The 18069-nt window shown below is 47.9% G+C and overlaps 1 protein-coding gene across 6 annotated transcripts in view; it reads left to right on the top strand.

Moving 5' to 3' along the window:
* The window catches only part of TBC1D1 (TBC1 domain family member 1), a 223354-nt gene that overhangs the window by 84667 nt on the left and 120618 nt on the right, over window positions 1-18069 (top strand). For 5 of the 6 annotated variants that reach the window (XM_006169248.3, XM_006169252.3, XM_006169247.3 and 2 more), the window contains 4 exons: window positions 6725-7228; window positions 9358-9447; window positions 11110-11214; window positions 12223-12355. In XM_006169248.3, the coding sequence (XP_006169310.1) occupies window positions 6725-7228; window positions 9358-9447; window positions 11110-11214; window positions 12223-12355 (832 nt within the window). Of the gene's footprint in view, window positions 1-6724; window positions 7229-9357; window positions 9448-11109; window positions 11215-12222; window positions 12356-13305; window positions 13434-18069 lie in introns of those variants that run through there. The other variant, XM_006169250.2, reaches the window with a different exon arrangement.

The raw sequence follows: 18069 nt of genomic DNA, 5'->3' as shown, positions 1-18069 counted from the left end.
TTCACCCATTTTAATTTGACCAGAGAGGGAGAGAGAGAGAGAGAGAAAGCAAGCCACCAGGCCCAGGACTCGAACCACAGTTGGCCATGGGGGAGTCCTGCGCCCTTCACCACCACACCACCTGCCTTTTCCTCCCTTATGGTTTTTAATGATGCAGGTTTCATTCATTCTGTCTGGCCGTCAGTGAGAAACTCAGTTGCAACCCTTCCTCCCTCCCAGAAGTGGAGACTGGCTGGGGCTGGGACTGAAGGGTCCGGCGTTCTAACCAGGGTAGGCTCTGGGTGCAGCTGAGGCTTTCTGGGGGCCCACCATGTGTCACCACACTAGTAGGTACTCAGGTGTGGCTGAAAGGGGCTCATTATGAATGACAAAAGGCAGTCCTGCCACTCCCACCCTTCAGGGAGTTCCAAGGGTTGTAGCAGGCTCCAGCCCAAGACCACACACAGGGCTTTATTACTGCGTAGTGCATCCCAGTGCCCCACACATCCGCGACAGTATTGCAATTCGCTATTACACCTTCCTCTTAAATTCTGTGTACGCTCATCCTTTCTCTGGATTAGAGCAGGGACGCGGTTTGCCATGAGGTCTTGTCACCTGTGTGGCGATATGCACATAATCGTATATAATAATTACTTGCATAATTACCTCTCAGTATAATTAAGCCCTCTGTATTCCCTTGTGTTCTATTTTATGTATTTAGTAGCTTTATTCCAAGAAGGGTCCATAGACATCACTAAACCGTTAGGTTTGTGGCACGAAAAATTTCAGAATCTCCTCTTTAATTCTGGAGTGTCTTTGGGAGAGAGCATGTCACCATTTGCTTAGAGAGGATGGGCAGGAATATGGAGCTTGTCATTAAGAGCTGAGATCTGCCTCTCACCTACGGAGCCTACTGATCCCAGGCAGCAGCACACACAGTTCAACACAACCTCACAACCTCACTAGCTCTTATGGTCACTGTAATATATGCTCACCATCAAAAAGGATTCAACTGCATTCTTGGTAGGCTTAAAAAAAAAATAGCAATTCCCATGCAGATGTTTAAAATAAAAATAACTTAGGTGCTTAAAGGGGCCAACATTCAGCTGTCTAGAAAAACATCTTATAATCCAGAGGGGGTAGTCCCAATATTTCTTTCACGATCGGATCCTGGGGGGCCAGCAGATGGCATAATGGTTATGTTGCTGGACTCCCATGTAGTCTATTGCGGTTTGAGTCCTGGACCAGGTCGCTTAAACTCACCCCAGGCACGTGTTCATGCGTGCCCAAGATCCCAAGAGGAGAATGGAGGAGAAGGGATTGCAGTGTGACCATCCCCCCAGGGGGTGATTTCTCACTTTCTGTCTCTCTGTCTCTTTCTGCCGAGCGCACATGCCCTATAGCAAAAATCTCTCTTAGAAAAAAATCACCCCACTGGTCATGTCCTGCTTTAATAGAAGAGCTAGCCCAGGCCCTAAGAGTGTGGTCCCCTGCTGGGGTTGCACACGAAGCAGCAGGACCTGGAGCTGGTTTCTGCCTTCCGGATTCGGCCTTCCCCGTAGGATCTGTCTGTACCATTGGTTCATGGCTTCAGCTGCAGCAAGAGTAAGGGGGGGCCATTCCCCTGGTGGTGGTAGCCAGTGGGGAGAGCTCATTTCTGTTCTCTAAAAGGCTGTTCTGTTTCAGTTTCTGCTTCTAGGGGCCGCCTCCCTCCCAGTGGAATGTCTGTGGTCTAGTAAGCAATTCTGGGCTCACTCTCTAATCTTTCCTGCCCACCTTTCCCCGGCCCAGTGTGCACACAGACACTGTCCTTACCCTGAAATGCAGCTGGGAGCCTGGGCGTTTATGCAAAGGTTGGATGTTCACCGCACTTCTACCAGAAATGGCTTATAATTGTGTGGAGCTCATGATGGACCCTGAACGGGCTGTAAAACACAAACCAACCAACTTGTATGACATTTTGCTGCTGTGTTTAAAAAGGAGAATGGGTGATCGGAAATGGTAGAAGATCAGGATATGTCTTTTCTTGGTTCTTGAGGTCGGCCCTTCAAGGGTTCCTGAGCAGCCAGCTGCCTTAGCATTCAGAGTCTGGGCTTCTCCTAGAAGCCTTGGGTAAGGCCCCAACTTCCTGGGGCCCAGGAGGAGAAGGAGAGGGAAGGTGTTTCTTTATCTCTGCCCTTTCTGCTGAGTAGTGACCCAGCGGCCACTGCTTGGTCGTAAGACAGATCTTTCAGATGAACCTGGGACTGTCAGTCCTTCGGCTCAGAGAACCTGCTGGAGCTGATTAGGACCCTGGTGGGGAAGAGTGGAGATAAGAGGGAAGCATTCCAGAGATTTTAAAAAAAAAAAAAAAGAAAGGAAGAAAGAAAGAAAAGAAGAGAAAAGAAAAGAAAAGAAGAAAAAAAAAGGCCTGTTGTATTTTCCTCTCAAAATGAGGATTTGGGGGACCAGCAGTTGGCATAGTGGCTATGTCGCTGGACTCCCACGTAGTTGACCATGGTTTGAGTCCCTGACCCGGTGGCTTAAACTCACGCCGAGTACGTGTGCGTGCGTGCCCAAGATCCCGAGAGGAGAATGGAGGAGAAGGGACTGCGGCGTGACCATTCTCCCTGGGGGGTGATTTCTCGCTTTCTATCTCTGTCTCTCTGTTTCTGGTGAGTGCACGCACCACTATAGCAGAAATCTCTACCCCCAAAAATAAATAAATAAATAAAGATTTGGTTAAAAAGATTAGACGGGGACTAGCAGATGACAAATGGTTATATCGCTGGACTGCTGTTTGAGTCCCAGATCTGGTGACTTAAAACTCACGTTGGGCACATGTCCAAGATCCTGAGAGGAGAATAGAGGAGCAGGGGTTGTGGTATGGCCATCCCCCATGGGGGATGATTTCTCATTTCTGTCTCTCTCTCTCTCTGTCTCTCCGGCAAGTGCATGTGCCCTATATGAAAAATCTCTTTAAAAAGAAAGAGAAAAAGAAAGACTAGACCATTAGTGGTTTAGGTGGCGACTGTGCGCGATGTTTTCCTTCCCTGGAGTTCACGTCTGGGCATGCGTGTGACCCGCAGCCTGTGTTCGGTCACCTGAGACCAGTGCAGACTCCCAGCGGACGTCTCTGTGTCTCTGTGTCTTGTTGCTTGGGTCCTGAACCTCCGCACAGGGAGCTTTGCTTTTCATCCTCAGTCCCCCTGAGGGAAGAATGCCTTATCTTTTCCCTATGAAATGAAGTCCTGCCCTGGGAGACCTGGCCTAGACCCAGGAAGTTCCTGTGCTGTCTTCATGGAGCTGGATTCTGCAAGCAGAGGAGCACGGCCATCTGCTATCCCAGTGGCTTGTCACAGGGACCCACACCAGTTGGACTGCGGACCCGGGCCCTGGTGCAAGAGGAAGTAAACTGCCTCGAGAGAAGGAGAACCACCCGAGGGCACATCTAGACCCATGAGCGAGGCCCTGGGTCGATGCATGGCTGCTTACTGTGTTTCCTGGTCCTGATTTCTAGTCTCTGTGTTGATTGTGATCACGACCCTTCCTCATTTCACATAGCAGGGAGCAGAGGGCACGGGAACTCCGTGCAGACAGGCCATTCAAACATGAATCCTTCTTAGGCCGTGCCTCTGGAAGGACTTCTGTGTTTTAGGCTTTTGTTATAGCGTGTGTGTACTGCCAGGGAGAGAGAGACACACACACATCCATGCCCTCTGGGGGTGATTTCTCGCTTTCTGTCTCTCTGTCTCTCTCTGTCTTTCTGGCGAGTGCATGCACCCTATAGCAAAAACCTCTCAAAAAAAAAAAAAAATGGGTGCTAGCAGGTGGTGTGGTGGATAAAGGTGTTGGATTCCCATTTGGCCAACCACAGTTTGAGTCCTGGACCTGGTGGCTTCCTTTCTCACTTTCTCTTCCTCTCTTTCTCTCTCTGTCTCTGTCTGGTCAAATGAAAAAATAATGACAAATAGAATTAAATAAATAAATAAACATTGAAAGAAAAAAGAGTTTTCTATGAAATTCATGGCATGTAAGATAATCAGGAAAGGGGCTGGCAGGTGGCATGGTGGTTAGGGATGCTGGAGTCCCACATGGCTGACCATGGTTCAAGTCCCAGACTCTCTCGTTCTGTCTCTCTCTCTGATCAAATTAAATAAATAAATAAATAAAGCTAAGTAAAAAAATTAAAAAAAAAAAAGATAGTCAGGAAATACTTAGTTTAATTGTGTTGCCCCCACTTCCCGCCTTTTCAACCTTACTTCATGACTAAGAAATACAAATAATTAGTTAGTATCAAAAACAGCAAAACGGAAGTCTGTTCTTTCTGAAAAATAATTACGCTGAATAAATGATACTGTTTCAGGTGCTCGTTTTAACTCCTAGCAGTGACAAAACAATTCCCCCGAGGGACAAAGCACCGTGTCCTGACATATTTTTGCAGATTTTGAATGGCTTTCATACTCCATAGCAGGAACATTTGCTAGAGTTTTAACTACAAATACCAGGCTTCTGTAGACTCATTTGATATGTACTTGTTAGTCGTTGGCAGAAAGGCAAAACTGTAGATGTAAAGTAAATGACTTTTCATTTTCAATATTATTCCAGGAGCTCTTTCTTAAATCCTTTTGAATAAAATTACACTTGCAGTGTGTTTATAATCCCTCGAAATCCTCAAATCCTTAAAAAGAAAGTTGGCCGAAATGTTTCAATAAGGACTTTATTTCCAGAAGTGAATATTTCTCATTCTGTTGGAGTGTCATTTTCCTGCCCCTTATAAAGCAGTTAAGCCTGTTCCAGAAACTTCATACCTGACTGCGTTTGTAACTCTGTGAATTCGAAAGAAAATCCTTTGCGTAGTAAACAGAGTGTAGATTTACTTTCAAATTGGAGTTTTAGCATCAACTCAGTGGTTGACAGCAGTTTAAGTCAATTTTTTCTACACGAGGCCTGTTTCCTCATTAATCGTTGCTGCTTGATTTTTAACTCTATCTAACATATTTATTGTGATTGCCAGTGTAAAAGAATGAAAAAAAAAATCACCCATGCCCTTATTGAATTTATCCCCAGAAAATGCTTTTTACATTCTTATTTTTGCCGTAGTTTTTATTTACTTTATCTGCCCATCTGTGAGCAGCAGGGACGTAAATACTCTCGCTGTGACCACACTAAAAAAAAGATTCTCATCACAAGGACCCAGATCATATCGGTGGGAATAAATCCCTTTGACGTCAGTATACTATTGCCCTAAAGGGACCTGTGTCTCTGCAGTAAATATTGTAATTTGAAATATATGTTCTTACTGATAAAGTTTGGCTGTAAGTCTTTTTTTCTGTTCTCTTTGCTTCTTTTGGAGCATCTAGTATTGACGTTTCCTGTGGCTTATGTTTTACGGGTCTTCATGGGCTGTGAACTCCATCCAGTCTGTCTGGACCCTTAACCTGTTCTCAGTTGCTAATTTTCCTCCTTGAAGATGGAGTGCCCCCTTTTTCTTGGGGTCTCTGGCCTTGTTCTTGCCTTGCTTCCTTCTGCTTCTCTGCTTGCGATTCTTCTCCATGCCTGAAATGCGGGGACACCCATGGGTGTCCCAGGGTACCATCTTTTTTTTTTTTTTTTTGGAGAGGTTTTTGCTATGGGGTGTGTGCACTCGCCAGACAGAGAGAGACAGAGAGACAGAAAGCAAGAAATCACCCCCCAGGGGGGATGGCCACACCACAATCCCTTCTCCTCCATTCTCCTCTGGGGATCTTGGGCATGCACACACACGCACCCGACGTGAGTTTTAAGCCACTGGGTCCGGGACTCGAACCACGGTCGGCTACGTGGGAGTCCAGCAACACAGCCATTATGCTAACTGATGGTCCCCAGGGTACCATCTTTTATCCCTTGAATTACTTCCCTGTTTTCTGTGCCCAGGACTTCAGCCACTTCCTATATCTACACCTCAGGTGTCCCTGTCTAGCCCTCCTGTCTTGGATCCCAAGGCCCCTGCCCAGCTGCCCACTGGGTCCCTTATTCCAAGTCCTCCAGTCTTCTGCACGGGCCCAGGAGCAGAGTGCTTGGTATGCACTCCCCAGACCTGCTCGTCCTTCTGTATTCCCTACGAGCTGGCGGCACAACTCCCACAGACGCCCAAGGCAGAACCTGGGCAGTCCCTCTCCAGGTCACCCTCGTGTCCTGTGGGTTCTGTCTTCCCGAATCTTCCATAAGTCCTTTGCCCAGTCTTCACTGCTTGGTGGTTGGTCCAGGCTCTCAGCACACCCCTCTTGGCTACTGTGAAGGATCATGATTGAACCTTCCCCGGTCCCTACCCCGTCTCTCGGGCTTTCTGGCTAGCGTACGCGCCCTATAGCAAAAACCTCTCAAAAAAACCCCATGAAATCTGAAATGGCTGAGTGATGTTCTGGTGAGCATGGTAGAGACAAACCTCCTGAGGAGGCGATGGCTTCTGCAGCCGGACAGCTGGCTGTGGACTCGGCCGGTCCCGGGCTGGAATCCATGACTGCTTGGTGGAGCTGTGCATCCTCCGACTGGTTGCTTAACCTTGTAGGACGTGGTGGCGCTCAGCTCTCCAGCAGTGGACCCCCTGGCTGGTGGGAAATGCTTCTTAACTACCGTCCCCTGACTCCTCTTTGTGGAGGTTGGGCGTTACCTCCCAGTTCCATGGCATGGGGTGCTCTGTCTTGGGGGACCATGGCACTGCACCTCCTGGGCGTGCAGCGGGGGGTTGCCACACACCCAGTAACACACCTCCTGTCTCCTGCAGGTGCCTGAGATCATCAGCTCCATCCGCCAGGCAGGGAAGATCGCCCGCCAGGAGGAGCTGCACTGCCCGTCCGAGTTCGACGACACGTTCGCCAAGAAGTTTGAGGTGCTCTTCTGCGGCCGGGTGACCGTGGCTCACAAGAAGGCCCCACCGGCCTTGATTGACGAGTGCATCGAGAAGTTCAACCACGTCAGCAGCCGCAGCAGGGCAGACTGGGACTCGCCCACGCAGGGGGCAGACGCTGCGGGGCCCCAGGGGACCCCGACCCTGCCGGCTCGGCGGCCCCGGATAGCCCCGGAGCCAGGCGCACGGCCCATGCGCAAATCCTTCTCGCAGCCCGGCCTGCGCTCGCTGGCCTTCCGCAAGGAGTTCCAGGACAGCGGCCTCCGCGGTGCGCGCTTCTTCAGCTCCTTCGAGGAGAACGACATCGAGAGCCACCTGATCGGCGGCCACGACGTGGTGCAGCCCACAGACATGGAGGAAAATCGAACGATGCTCTTCACGGTAACACGCCACCCAGCCTGGGGCCCAGGTCGGGAGCCAGCGCTCGGTTCCCAGCCTGCTCGGTTCCCAGCCTGCGGCTTCTGCATTTCAGGGTGCACCCCCATGTTTATACGGAATGGTTCTTCGTGTAAGATCAGACCGTTACTCTAGCGACAGCCTTTCAAGCGATCAGGGTAAATGGGAAGCGAGTCCACCTTGTATCTTTGGAATATTTATTTCCCTCTTGTCGCCCATGGTGGTAAAGACACCTGTCCATTGCGGAAAGAATAGAATGTGTGAAAGGAGCCAAGAGGGAGACCTCGTGAATATTCATTTCAAGGGACACAGTTCAGCAAAAGCTTTTAGTTGGAACGTTCTCTTGGCTGTTTTTATTCCTGTATAAAACGCTGCTCTTCGGTTAACCAGGCTAAGTAGATTGGTGGGTGACATGTGAAGTGTACACCCAAGCTGGAGTAGTCATTTCACTAATGGCTTGCCATTTTCTAGAAAATTTTGGTTAACCTTAAAGCGCGCTAACTGCTGAGTCGGGAGAGCTGTTCCTGGTAGTTGGGGTTTTTCTGGGCTCCATACTGACAGGGCTCTTCCTGCTGGGCTTGCCCTTGCTGATGTTGGGGGGGACCTGGTTTTTCCCTGGCCACCTCTCTGCTTCCCTTTTGGCTTCATGCCACCTGACTGTCAACAGAGAACCAAACTCCTGACATCCCGTGTCCCTTTGTGTCTCACTCACGGCAGGGAGCTGGCCAGGGTGAAGAAGCTGGCTCTTAGGTTAATACCAGGAGGGTGTCTGCAGGTTAGAAAGCAGGATGGTGAGCCAGGAGCTACACACGGTCGCTTTCTTTCTTTTCTCATCAGCGTCGACCCCAGTATATCAAGGGTCCCCCTTGGCTGTTCCATTTGTGATTTAATCTGTGCTGTGTATTCCCAAACAAAATGAAACCTCTCAGTCTCGTTAGAACGCTGCTCGGTGCCCTGACTCACAGGTCCTTGCTGTGGGACCGCTGTGTCCAAGGACCTTTGGAGCATGCTAGGAACACAGGCGTGAGCAAGACAGACCTGGTCTGGCCTTGTGGAGTGTAGACCCGGTCAGGGAGATGCCTAACCACCTGCACGAGCAGTGATCTAACTTCACCCGTAACAGATGCCTCCAGAGAGAAGTAGAGGCCGCTGTGAGCCTGCCTGGGGAATCAGGAAAGGCTTCCCTGAGGAGGTGATTTTTACTGAGGAGAGGTTTCTCTATGGCTAGCTGGAGGGTCTCCTGGGTTCAGAGAACAGCAGATGGGAAGACCCGAAGGGATGGAGGGAGCTCAGTAGCTGGAAGAAGCTGGTAGTCTTCGCACCGCTGTTCCCTTTGCTTGGCAGGCTACCCCAGCTGTCAAGGGCTCTGCCTCCTCACGTCCTCAGGTCTCCACTGAAATATTAACTGACATGGAGAAACCATGTTGTTGTGAGACCAGTAGCGGCAGCATCTGACCCACCACCTTTTTTTTAGTTTCTAAAGGGTGCATGGGCTCTCCAGGGAGAGATGGGAAAATTATGTGGGAGGCATGGCCACATGGCAGTGGCTTCTCCTTCATTGTCCTCTTGGGGTCTGGAGCAGGCATGCACACGTGCCTGGCACAGTTCTCAAGCCATCAGGTCTGGGACTTGACGTGCTCAGTTGGCCATGTGGGATCTAGCTGCCTTCGCCTTTGTGCCACTTGCTGCTCCCCCCACCCCTGCCCCATCTCCTCTTACTTCTTTGCTTTAGTTTTCTCCATAATGCTTATCGCCACCTGACATTAATGGTAAACAGTGAGTCAAGTGCAGCCCTTCCCCCCGGGAACAATGGCTTCACAAGCACCTGGGTTTTCATCCGTGTGGTCATGGTGGTTGTTTCTGGTGCCACGGCACAGCCTGGCAAATGGTGGTGGCCAGCAGGAGGGAGACCAGGTCATTATACCCTGAAAGCAAGAAGGGAGGGAAGTGATGCAAACCTTCGAAGAGATTTTCTACAGTGACATAATGAGAGCGTGGTAGGGCCATGCCCCTTTTATTCTTTCTTTTCATAGGCCATGAAATAAAGTAGGTATATAGCGAATCTCAATTCAACTTTCATGAAAAGCGAGTTTCTTTCTTGTCTGTCTTTTAAGATTGGCCAGTCGGAAGTTTACCTCATCAGTCCCGACACCAAAAAAATCGCATTGGAGAAGAATTTTAAGGAGATATCATTTTGCTCTCAGGTAAGTGGAGACGGGTTATTGGAAAATTACAATCGGATTTTGTTGTTGTTGTTGTTTTTAAGGTTTTTGCTGTAGGGCAAGTGTGCTTCCTGGAGACAGAGAGAAGGAAAGTGAGAAATCATCCCCGAGACTTGATGGCTGTGATTCAATCCCTTTTCCTCCATTCTCCTCCTGGGATCTTGGGCTTGCACACACATGTGCCTGGCATGATTTTTAAGCCACCAGGTCTGGACTTGAACCGTGGACGGCCTTGTGGGAGCCCAGTGCCTTAACCACCCCTCCACCTGCTGACTCCTACAATTGAATTTTGTAATGAATTCCTTTAATATCTACCTAAAGGTGCTAGGACTTATAAGGTGTATATTTTCTAAGTATTTGATTTGTGATCTTGTACTACTTTCTCCTTTGCTTTGGTATATTAAAGGCAAGTTATAAATACAATTTTGAAATTTGGAATTTTAGTCTTAGCTACAATAACCTACTGGACAAAATCTTTTATTTATTTTTTTTTTTCTGGTTAGTGGCAGTAATGTTCCATAGTGATGGCTTCCGTGTATATGTGTGTGTATATGTGTGCGTGTTACACGTGTGTGTTTTTGCATATACACACAAATACATGTTTTCAAATAGATATGTGTTTCTTCTGGGCAAAAGTTCATATTATTTGGTGTTAGTCATCAATATTTCTCTTACCTTAAAATATAAAAAATAAATAATGCTGGGCCAGCCAGGTAGTATGGTGGTTTAAGAGGCTAGATCCCTGGGAACCAGCAGTTAGCGTAATGGCTATGTCGCTGGACCTCCCACGTAGTCGACCGCGGTTCACGTCCCGGACCCGGTGGCTTAAAACTCACGCCGGGCGCGTGTGCGTGCATGCCCAAATCCCGAGAGGAGAATGGAGGAGAAGGGATTGCGGCGTGACCATCCCCCCTGGGGGGTGATTTCTCGCTTTCTGTGTCTATGTCTCTCTCTGTCTGTCTGGCGAGCGCACGCGCCCTATAGCGAAAACCTCTCCAAAAAAAAGAGGCTAGATCCCTCATGGCTGACTGTGTAGTTTCAGACCCAAACCTGGTGGCTTCATAAAACACATGGGGCACATGTGCATGGTCTACACTTGATTTTTCAAGTAGTTTTTTTTGTATGTTCATGCCTTAAAAAGTTCTAATTTTTCTTTTTTTAAAAAAAATTATTTAATTTTATTTATTCACTCATTTATTTTAATTTGACCAGAAGAGAGAGACAAAGAAAGAGAGGGAAAGTGAGAAAGCAAGTCGCCAGGTCTGGGACTCGAACCATGGTTGGCCATGTGGGAGTGTCCAGTGCCTTACCCACCATGCCACCTGCTGGCCTCAAAAATTCGAATTTTTCTATCAGCTTTCTCCCCTTTCTTTTAATGCTAGAACGAGTATTCAAACTTGAAATTCTAGATTTTATTTTCTTATGATTGTGGAAGTCATGAAAGTAGTATTTTAGTAGATGATGCTAATTTCTTATCATACCAGGGAGATGTCTTCAGATTTTTTTTAAATCTTAGAAAATCTGCTAAGATAGTGGATTTATAGTGCTCTTTCAGACAGTGTTGTGGAAATCTTAAGGTCCTTTTCTGAGGGTGGCGCCACTTCCTGATATAACTGAGTTCATTCCTTCCCCTGCCTTCCCCAGGGCATCCGCCATGTGGACCACTTTGGCTTCATCTGCCGGGAGTGTTCGGGAGGCGGCGGCTTTCACTTCGTCTGTTATGTGTTCCAGTGTGCCAACGAAGCTCTGGTGAGAGACCTAACCTCGCGTCATCCACTCAAGGCATTTAAGCCTCACTGGGGTTGCTCTTCTTAGCAACCCTGGAGAGCCTCGTTAATGGACCGACCATTCTTTGGCTTTTATGATTTGTTTATGCCTTTTAATAATTAGTTAGTATGCATCTGAAACGGTTTGCAGCATGTTTTTATTTTTGTTGTTTTTGAAGAATCTGCTCATTTTCACCCTCTGGTCTAGCATTTTCAAGTGTCATTTTGGCCTCTTAATCGGAGGTTTTTTGTTTTTTGTTTCTTTAAGAGGTTTTTGCTATAGGGTGTATGCGCTCACCAGAAAGACAGAGAGAGACAGAGAGACAGAAAGCGAGAAATCACCCACCAGGAGAATGGCCACGCTGCAATCCCTTCTCCCCCATTCTCCTCTTGGGATCTTGGGCACGCACGCACACGTGCCCGGTGTGAGTTTAAGCCATCGGGTCTAGGACTCGAACCGCGGTCGACTACGTGGGAGTTCAGTGACATAGCCGTTACGCTAACTGCTGGTCCCTAATCGGAGTATTTTTTACTCAGTCATTTATATTTTTAGTTTTTACCTTACCTGCTTTAAGAACTTTGAGCCTCTGGGCCAGCCCTGTGGCCTGGTGGTTAAGGGAGTCAGATCCGACATGGCCAGCCCTGTGATTCCAATCCTGGCCTTGGTGGCTTAAAAACACGATCACATGTGCATATCCAAAATTCTGACAGAATGGAGAAATGGAGAAGGGGTTGTGTTTGACCATACCCGCTTGGGGGTGCATTTTCTCTCTCTGTCTCTCTGTTTGTCTCTGCCCCATCTCTAAATTAAAAGAAGTTTCTCGAACTTGGGAGTATTTCTCAGACAGTAATCATAGCAGTTACAACAATTATTACCTGTCACCCTGTGAAGAACAGTCCAGAAAATTCTTAAAATGCTAAGTCTTTTTCATAGGTTTTCTGAAATCTCATGGACTTTTTGCCCGCTACTATTTCTCTTGTCTTTGACCAGGTCGATGAAATCATGATGACCCTGAAACAAGCTTTCACGGTGGCCGCGGTGCAGCAGACAGCCAAGGCGCCGGCCCAGCTCTGTGAGGGCTGCCCCCTGCAGGGCCTGCACAAGCTCTGCGAGAGGATAGAGGGTGAGTAGGGGCTCTCTGAGCTTCACCTTAGTGGGAGGTAAAGGCCTCAGGACATCTCAGATGGTACGCACGTGTGGAAAGGCTTGTGTACGTCACTGAGTTTGAAGGTGAGCTTCCGGTGTGAAGTGGGTATCTTCCTTGTGTTAGTGTTGTGGTAGGGGCTGGGGATACGGAGACAAGAGCCTATGTTCCCATTCTACCAGTTCCCCTCCAGGGCATTCCACAGGTGGTGGGAGAGTTGGGGAAACAGAAGTTCCCCAGCCAGTAGCACAGGGGTTACTGAGATCGCGTGAGTGCTCAGTTGTGTTGGCCACAACAGAGTTCTAGCAAGGTGAGAGCTAAGGATTGCTACTAGAAAATGATCAAACACGTGCCCGGTGTGAGTTTAAGCCATCGGGTCTAGGACTCGAACCGCGGTCGACTACGTGGGAGTTCAGTGACATAGCCGTTACGCTAACTGCTGGTCCCTAATCGGAGTATTTTTTACTCAGTCATTTATATTTTTAGTTTTTACCTTACCTGCTTTAAGAACTTTGAGCCTCTGGGCCAGCCCTGTGGCCTGGTGGTTAAGGGAGTCAGATCCGACATGGCCAGCCCTGTGATTCCAATCCTGGCCTTGGTGGCTTAAAAACACGATCACATGTGCATATCCAAAATTCTGACAGAATGGAGAAATGGAGAAGGGGTTGTGTTTGACCATACCCGCTTGGGGGTGCATTTTCTCTCTCTGTCTCTCTGTTTGTCTCTGCCCCATCTCTAAATTAAAAGAAGTTTCTCGAACTTGGGAGTATTTCTCAGACAGTAATCATAGCAGTTACAACAATTATTACCTGTCACCCTGTGAAGAACAGTCCAGAAAATTCTTAAAATGCTAAGTCTTTTTCATAGGTTTTCTGAAATCTCATGGACTTTTTGCCCGCTACTATTTCTCTTGTCTTTGACCAGGTCGATGAAATCATGATGACCCTGAAACAAGCTTTCACGGTGGCCGCGGTGCAGCAGACAGCCAAGGCGCCGGCCCAGCTCTGTGAGGGCTGCCCCCTGCAGGGCCTGCACAAGCTCTGCGAGAGGATAGAGGGTGAGTAGGGGCTCTCTGAGCTTCACCTTAGTGGGAGGTAAAGGCCTCAGGACATCTCAGATGGTACGCACGTGTGGAAAGGCTTGTGTACGTCACTGAGTTTGAAGGTGAGCTTCCGGTGTGAAGTGGGTATCTTCCTTGTGTTAGTGTTGTGGTAGGGGCTGGGGATACGGAGACAAGAGCCTATGTTCCCATTCTACCAGTTCCCCTCCAGGGCATTCCACAGGTGGTGGGAGAGTTGGGGAAACAGAAGTTCCCCAGCCAGTAGCACAGGGGTTACTGAGATCGCGTGAGTGCTCAGTTGTGTTGGCCACAACAGAGTTCTAGCAAGGTGAGAGCTAAGGATTGCTACTAGAAAATGATCAATAAAATTAAATAATAATTTTTTTAAAAAAGGAAAGTACCCATAGGAATAAAAGAAGAAAAAAAAAAGGTTGTGGATATCTTCAGACTTAATGGAAAGTGGAGAGCAGAAGACAGGTTGCAGTTGAGGAGTGAAAGGGAAAGGATAAAAGTGGTGGACAGTGGCCCAGCCTCTGCGGTGCAGTTGGTAGTGAACCTGACTGCGGTGCTGGAAGCCATAGGCTGGCCACAGGTTCGGATCCCTGGTCTGGCAGACCTGAAACGCTGGGTGTCCATGTGTGTGCCCAAGATCCTGACAAGCTGGAGGATCTGAGGGCAGAGGACCATGGCCTGAGAAGCCCTGTTGAGGGTGTCCCCCTACCCCCTGTTGTGTGCACCTACATGAGCAGGTGCACGCTCTCTATAATGAATGAAGAAAGGGGAAGAAATGGGGATTCTGAGTACTGACCGTGATTTCTAGAAACTGTAATGACGTGTTATGATGTGTAACTAATATTTGTTGAATTCTTAGGATGCGCCTGGCTCTGGACCAGGTGCTGTCTTTACCATGGGTTATTTTCCGTTTGACCCTCACCATATTTGCAGGAGTAAAGGGGACTGTTTTGCACATTTCACGGGTGGGTATATTGAGGGTTAGTGTCCGGGGAGCCCAGGGTTCAGCCCTGGGCCTTAAGGGTCCTTGCTATCTATCAGCCACCAAACCTGTCCTTCCAGAAGGTCATGTGGGTGCCTCCAGGTGACTCTGTTTTTCAGGAGGTTGGAGAAGATTCAGAACCTAAAGGACCAGAGGGTTAGCATAGAAGGGAGTCATCTGACCACGGGCGGGGTCTGCCTCAGGCAGGAAAGAGAGTGTCTTGGAACTGCAGGGAGGGCCCCAGGGGAAAGGAAGACCTAAGGCCCGTGGGGAAATGGGTGGTGAAGGGGTCACTGAGGCGGTCTGGAAGGTGAGGGGACTTCTGCCTCTCTTTTCTCGATTTCTCATTTTCTACTTCTGGGAGGATCTCTAGAATCTCTAACTGTTTATTTATTTTATTTTTATTTATTTATTTTTTTATGGTCTTGGAGGTGTCACATGATTTTAAACCCACCATGTTACTATAAAAAGAAAACAAAGGTAGAGTTGATTCCCATGCATGTAGAATACTTCTAAGCCTTGATTATGTAAAGAAAAACTGCATGGGGGGGTGGTGGGACCAGCAGTTGGCGTAATGACTATGTCGCTGGACTCCCCTGTAGTCAACTGTGGTTTGAGTCCTGGACCCAGTGGCTTAAACTCATGCCGGGCGCATGTGCATGCGTGCCCAAGATCCGGAGAGGAGAATGGAGGAGAAGGGATGACGGCATGGCCATCTCCCCTGGAGGGTGATTTCCCACTTTCTATCTTTCTGTCTCTCTCTGTCTTTCTGGTGAGTGCATGTACCCTCTAGCAAAAACGTCTCCCAAAAAAAAAAACTGCATTGGTATTTGGGTCTGATTTTCCTTTTCTTATAATTGGGGTAAAAATAGACATAACATAAAATTGACCATTTTGACTGTGAGTTCTTTCACATTGCCGTGGAACTGTGGCTAGCGTCCGTCCCCAGAACTCTCAGCTTCCCCAGCTGAAGCTGTAAAACGCACTCACTCCCTTTCCCTTACCTCCGAGCCCCTGGCTGCCGCCATTCTACTTTCTGTGCCTCTGAGTTGGACGGCTCTCAGCACCTCATAGAAATGGAATCATTTGGAATTAGTTATCTTGTTTCTCTGTCGTTTCACTTAGCCTACTGGCTTCCGGATTCATTTGTGGTGCCGCATATATCAGAATTTCCTAACTTTCTAAGAGTGAATAATACTTCATTGTATGAATCTATCGCGTTTTGTTTATCCATGCATCTGTCAGTGGGCATTTGGGTTGTTTCTGCCTTGTGGCTATCAATTTATTTAAATGTATTTCATTTTGTTATTATTTTATTATTATTATTGTTTGAATTTGACCAGAGAGAGACAGAGAAAGAAAGAGTGGGAAAATGAGAAAGCAAGCCACCAGGTCCAGGACTTGAACTGTGGTTGCCCATGTGGGGAGTCCAACATCTCAACCACCATACCACCTGCCAGCCTTCTCTGCCTTCTGGCTATCATGAATAATGCTGCTACTTATATTGGTTCAAATACTAGTCATTCAAGTTCTGCTTTCAATTCTTTAGGGTATATACCCAGAAGTAAGATGGCTGGACTCTGGTAATTCTGTGTTTAAGTTTTTTGAGGAACTGCCATAATCTTTTTTTCCATTGTGGTTTTAGCATTTTACATTTCCACTGGGAATGTGTAAGAGTTCCAGCTTCTCCACATCTTCGCCAAAGTTTGTTTTCTTTCTTTCTTTCTTTTCTTTTCTTTTTTTATGATAGCCATCTTGATGGCTATGAATTGCTATCTGATTTCCCTTTGTAAACAAGATGAATTAAAAAAATGACGTCTTGAGGTCTGAGAAGGTTCATTCTGGCATTACAGTGCCCTTTAAAGCAACATGGTTGGTATTTGTGAGTTTTTTCCACGTGGTCATTATTTGCTGTCATTGTACAAAAAATATCTGGGAACAGGAAAGTTTTCTTTAACTAGAAACCCCAGCTGAGAGGCTCACGAGCCCTTTCCTTGGCGGTTGTCAGGCTACAGTGAGTGATGACAGAAATGTCCCTTAAGAGCTCGTTAAGAAGCCGGCAATGACTGTGACCTTGAAGATGAGGCAGCTCGCGATCTTCAGAACCTGGGATGCTTCCAGAGTTCTGCTTGATGAACCTTTCTTTGGTCTGGCTTGGCTTTCAGAAAGTTAGAGCTGAAAGGTTTACACAGGGTAGGGATTTCGTTGATGTGGTTTTGAAATTAATCATTGATTTCACCTTTTAGCGCATAAAATCCAGCCAAGGCAGAGAGCTCTGCTGATGTAGAAAACATCCATTAGGTAGTGCAGGTAGGAGTCTGGTGAGAGTGTGTTTTATCTACCTAATGGGAAGCATTTCTTTCTTTCTTTCTTTTTTTTTTTTTGGAGAGGTTTTTGCTATAGGGCGCGTGCGCTCGCCAGACAGAGACAGAGAGACAGAAAGTGAGAAATCACCCCCCCAGGGGGGCTGGCCACGCCGCAATCCCTTCTCCTCCGTTCTCCTCTTGGGATCTTGGACATGCATGCACATGAGCCCAGCGTGAGTTTTAAGCCACTGGGTCCGGGACACGAACCGTGGTCGACTACATGGGAGTTCAGCAACACAGCCATTACGCCAACTGCTGGTCCCATGGGAAGCATTTCTTAAAAGCATAGATGACAGGCCAGCAAGAGGCGTGGTGGTTAAGGTGTTCGACTCCCACATGGCCTACCATGATTCAAGTCCCAGACCCAGTGGCTTGATGATCATACTGGGTGCGTGTGCGTGCATGCCCAAAATCCTGAGAGGAGAATGGATGAGATGGGATTGCGGTGTGGCCATCCCCTGGGCATTGGATTTCCTGTGTTCTGTCTCTCTGTCTCTCTCTCCAACAAGTGCATATGCCCTATAGCAAAAACAAACAAAAAGTATGAATGGCATGCTATGAAGAGGTATCTTTAGGAGGGGAGATGCTAATTATTTCGTGAAAAGCTTAGAAGTCCTTTGCTTTTTGCTACTGCACTCCTAATAAGTAGAATGAAGCTGTTTATTAAAAGTATTTGTGTATTTCTATATGACTAGTTCTAACAGAAAGTAATGGTCTTACCAAAAACTCCTCTGATAGGACCAGTGGTATGGCCAGAAAAAGACCTTAAAGACCCTTTTCTTGGCCAGCCGCGCTGGGGCAGCAGTAACCCAGCCCCTCACAGTGCTGAGATTCTAGGAAGGCCCTGAGTTTGTGCCCCGAGGTCTCCCTGTGCTGGCCGCAGGTGTGGACGCGTGTGCTTCATCCTGACTAGCTGAGCTGGGTCATGGCTTCAGGACCTTCTTGGGGGTGCTTCTCTCCCCTTCTCTCCTGGTCTCTCTCTCCTCTCAGGGCAGAAAGCAATAAATAAACTGAAAACGAAAACAAGACAGTGTTGCACATCAGCCTATGTGGTCAGTGTATGCCCCGTTCTGTTTCCAGAGTAGGATGATAACAGGGTGGGTATCGAACGTGCTGAGTGCTGGCCTGGGAGTGCAGAGACCCAGTACTCAGTTCTGCATTTTTTTTTCTTTTTTTGGAGAGGTTTTTGCTATAGGGTGCGTGCACTCTCCAGAAAGACAGAGACAGAGAGAGAGAAAGTGAGAAATCAACCCCCCCCCCCCGAGGGGGTGGC

Source organism: Tupaia chinensis, unplaced genomic scaffold (genome assembly GCF_000334495.1).
Source record: "Tupaia chinensis unplaced genomic scaffold, TupChi_1.0 Scaffold146907_1, whole genome shotgun sequence".
NCBI classification, from domain to species: Eukaryota; Metazoa; Chordata; class Mammalia; order Scandentia; family Tupaiidae; genus Tupaia; species Tupaia belangeri.
This window is presented reverse-complemented; position numbering and strand designations above follow the sequence as displayed.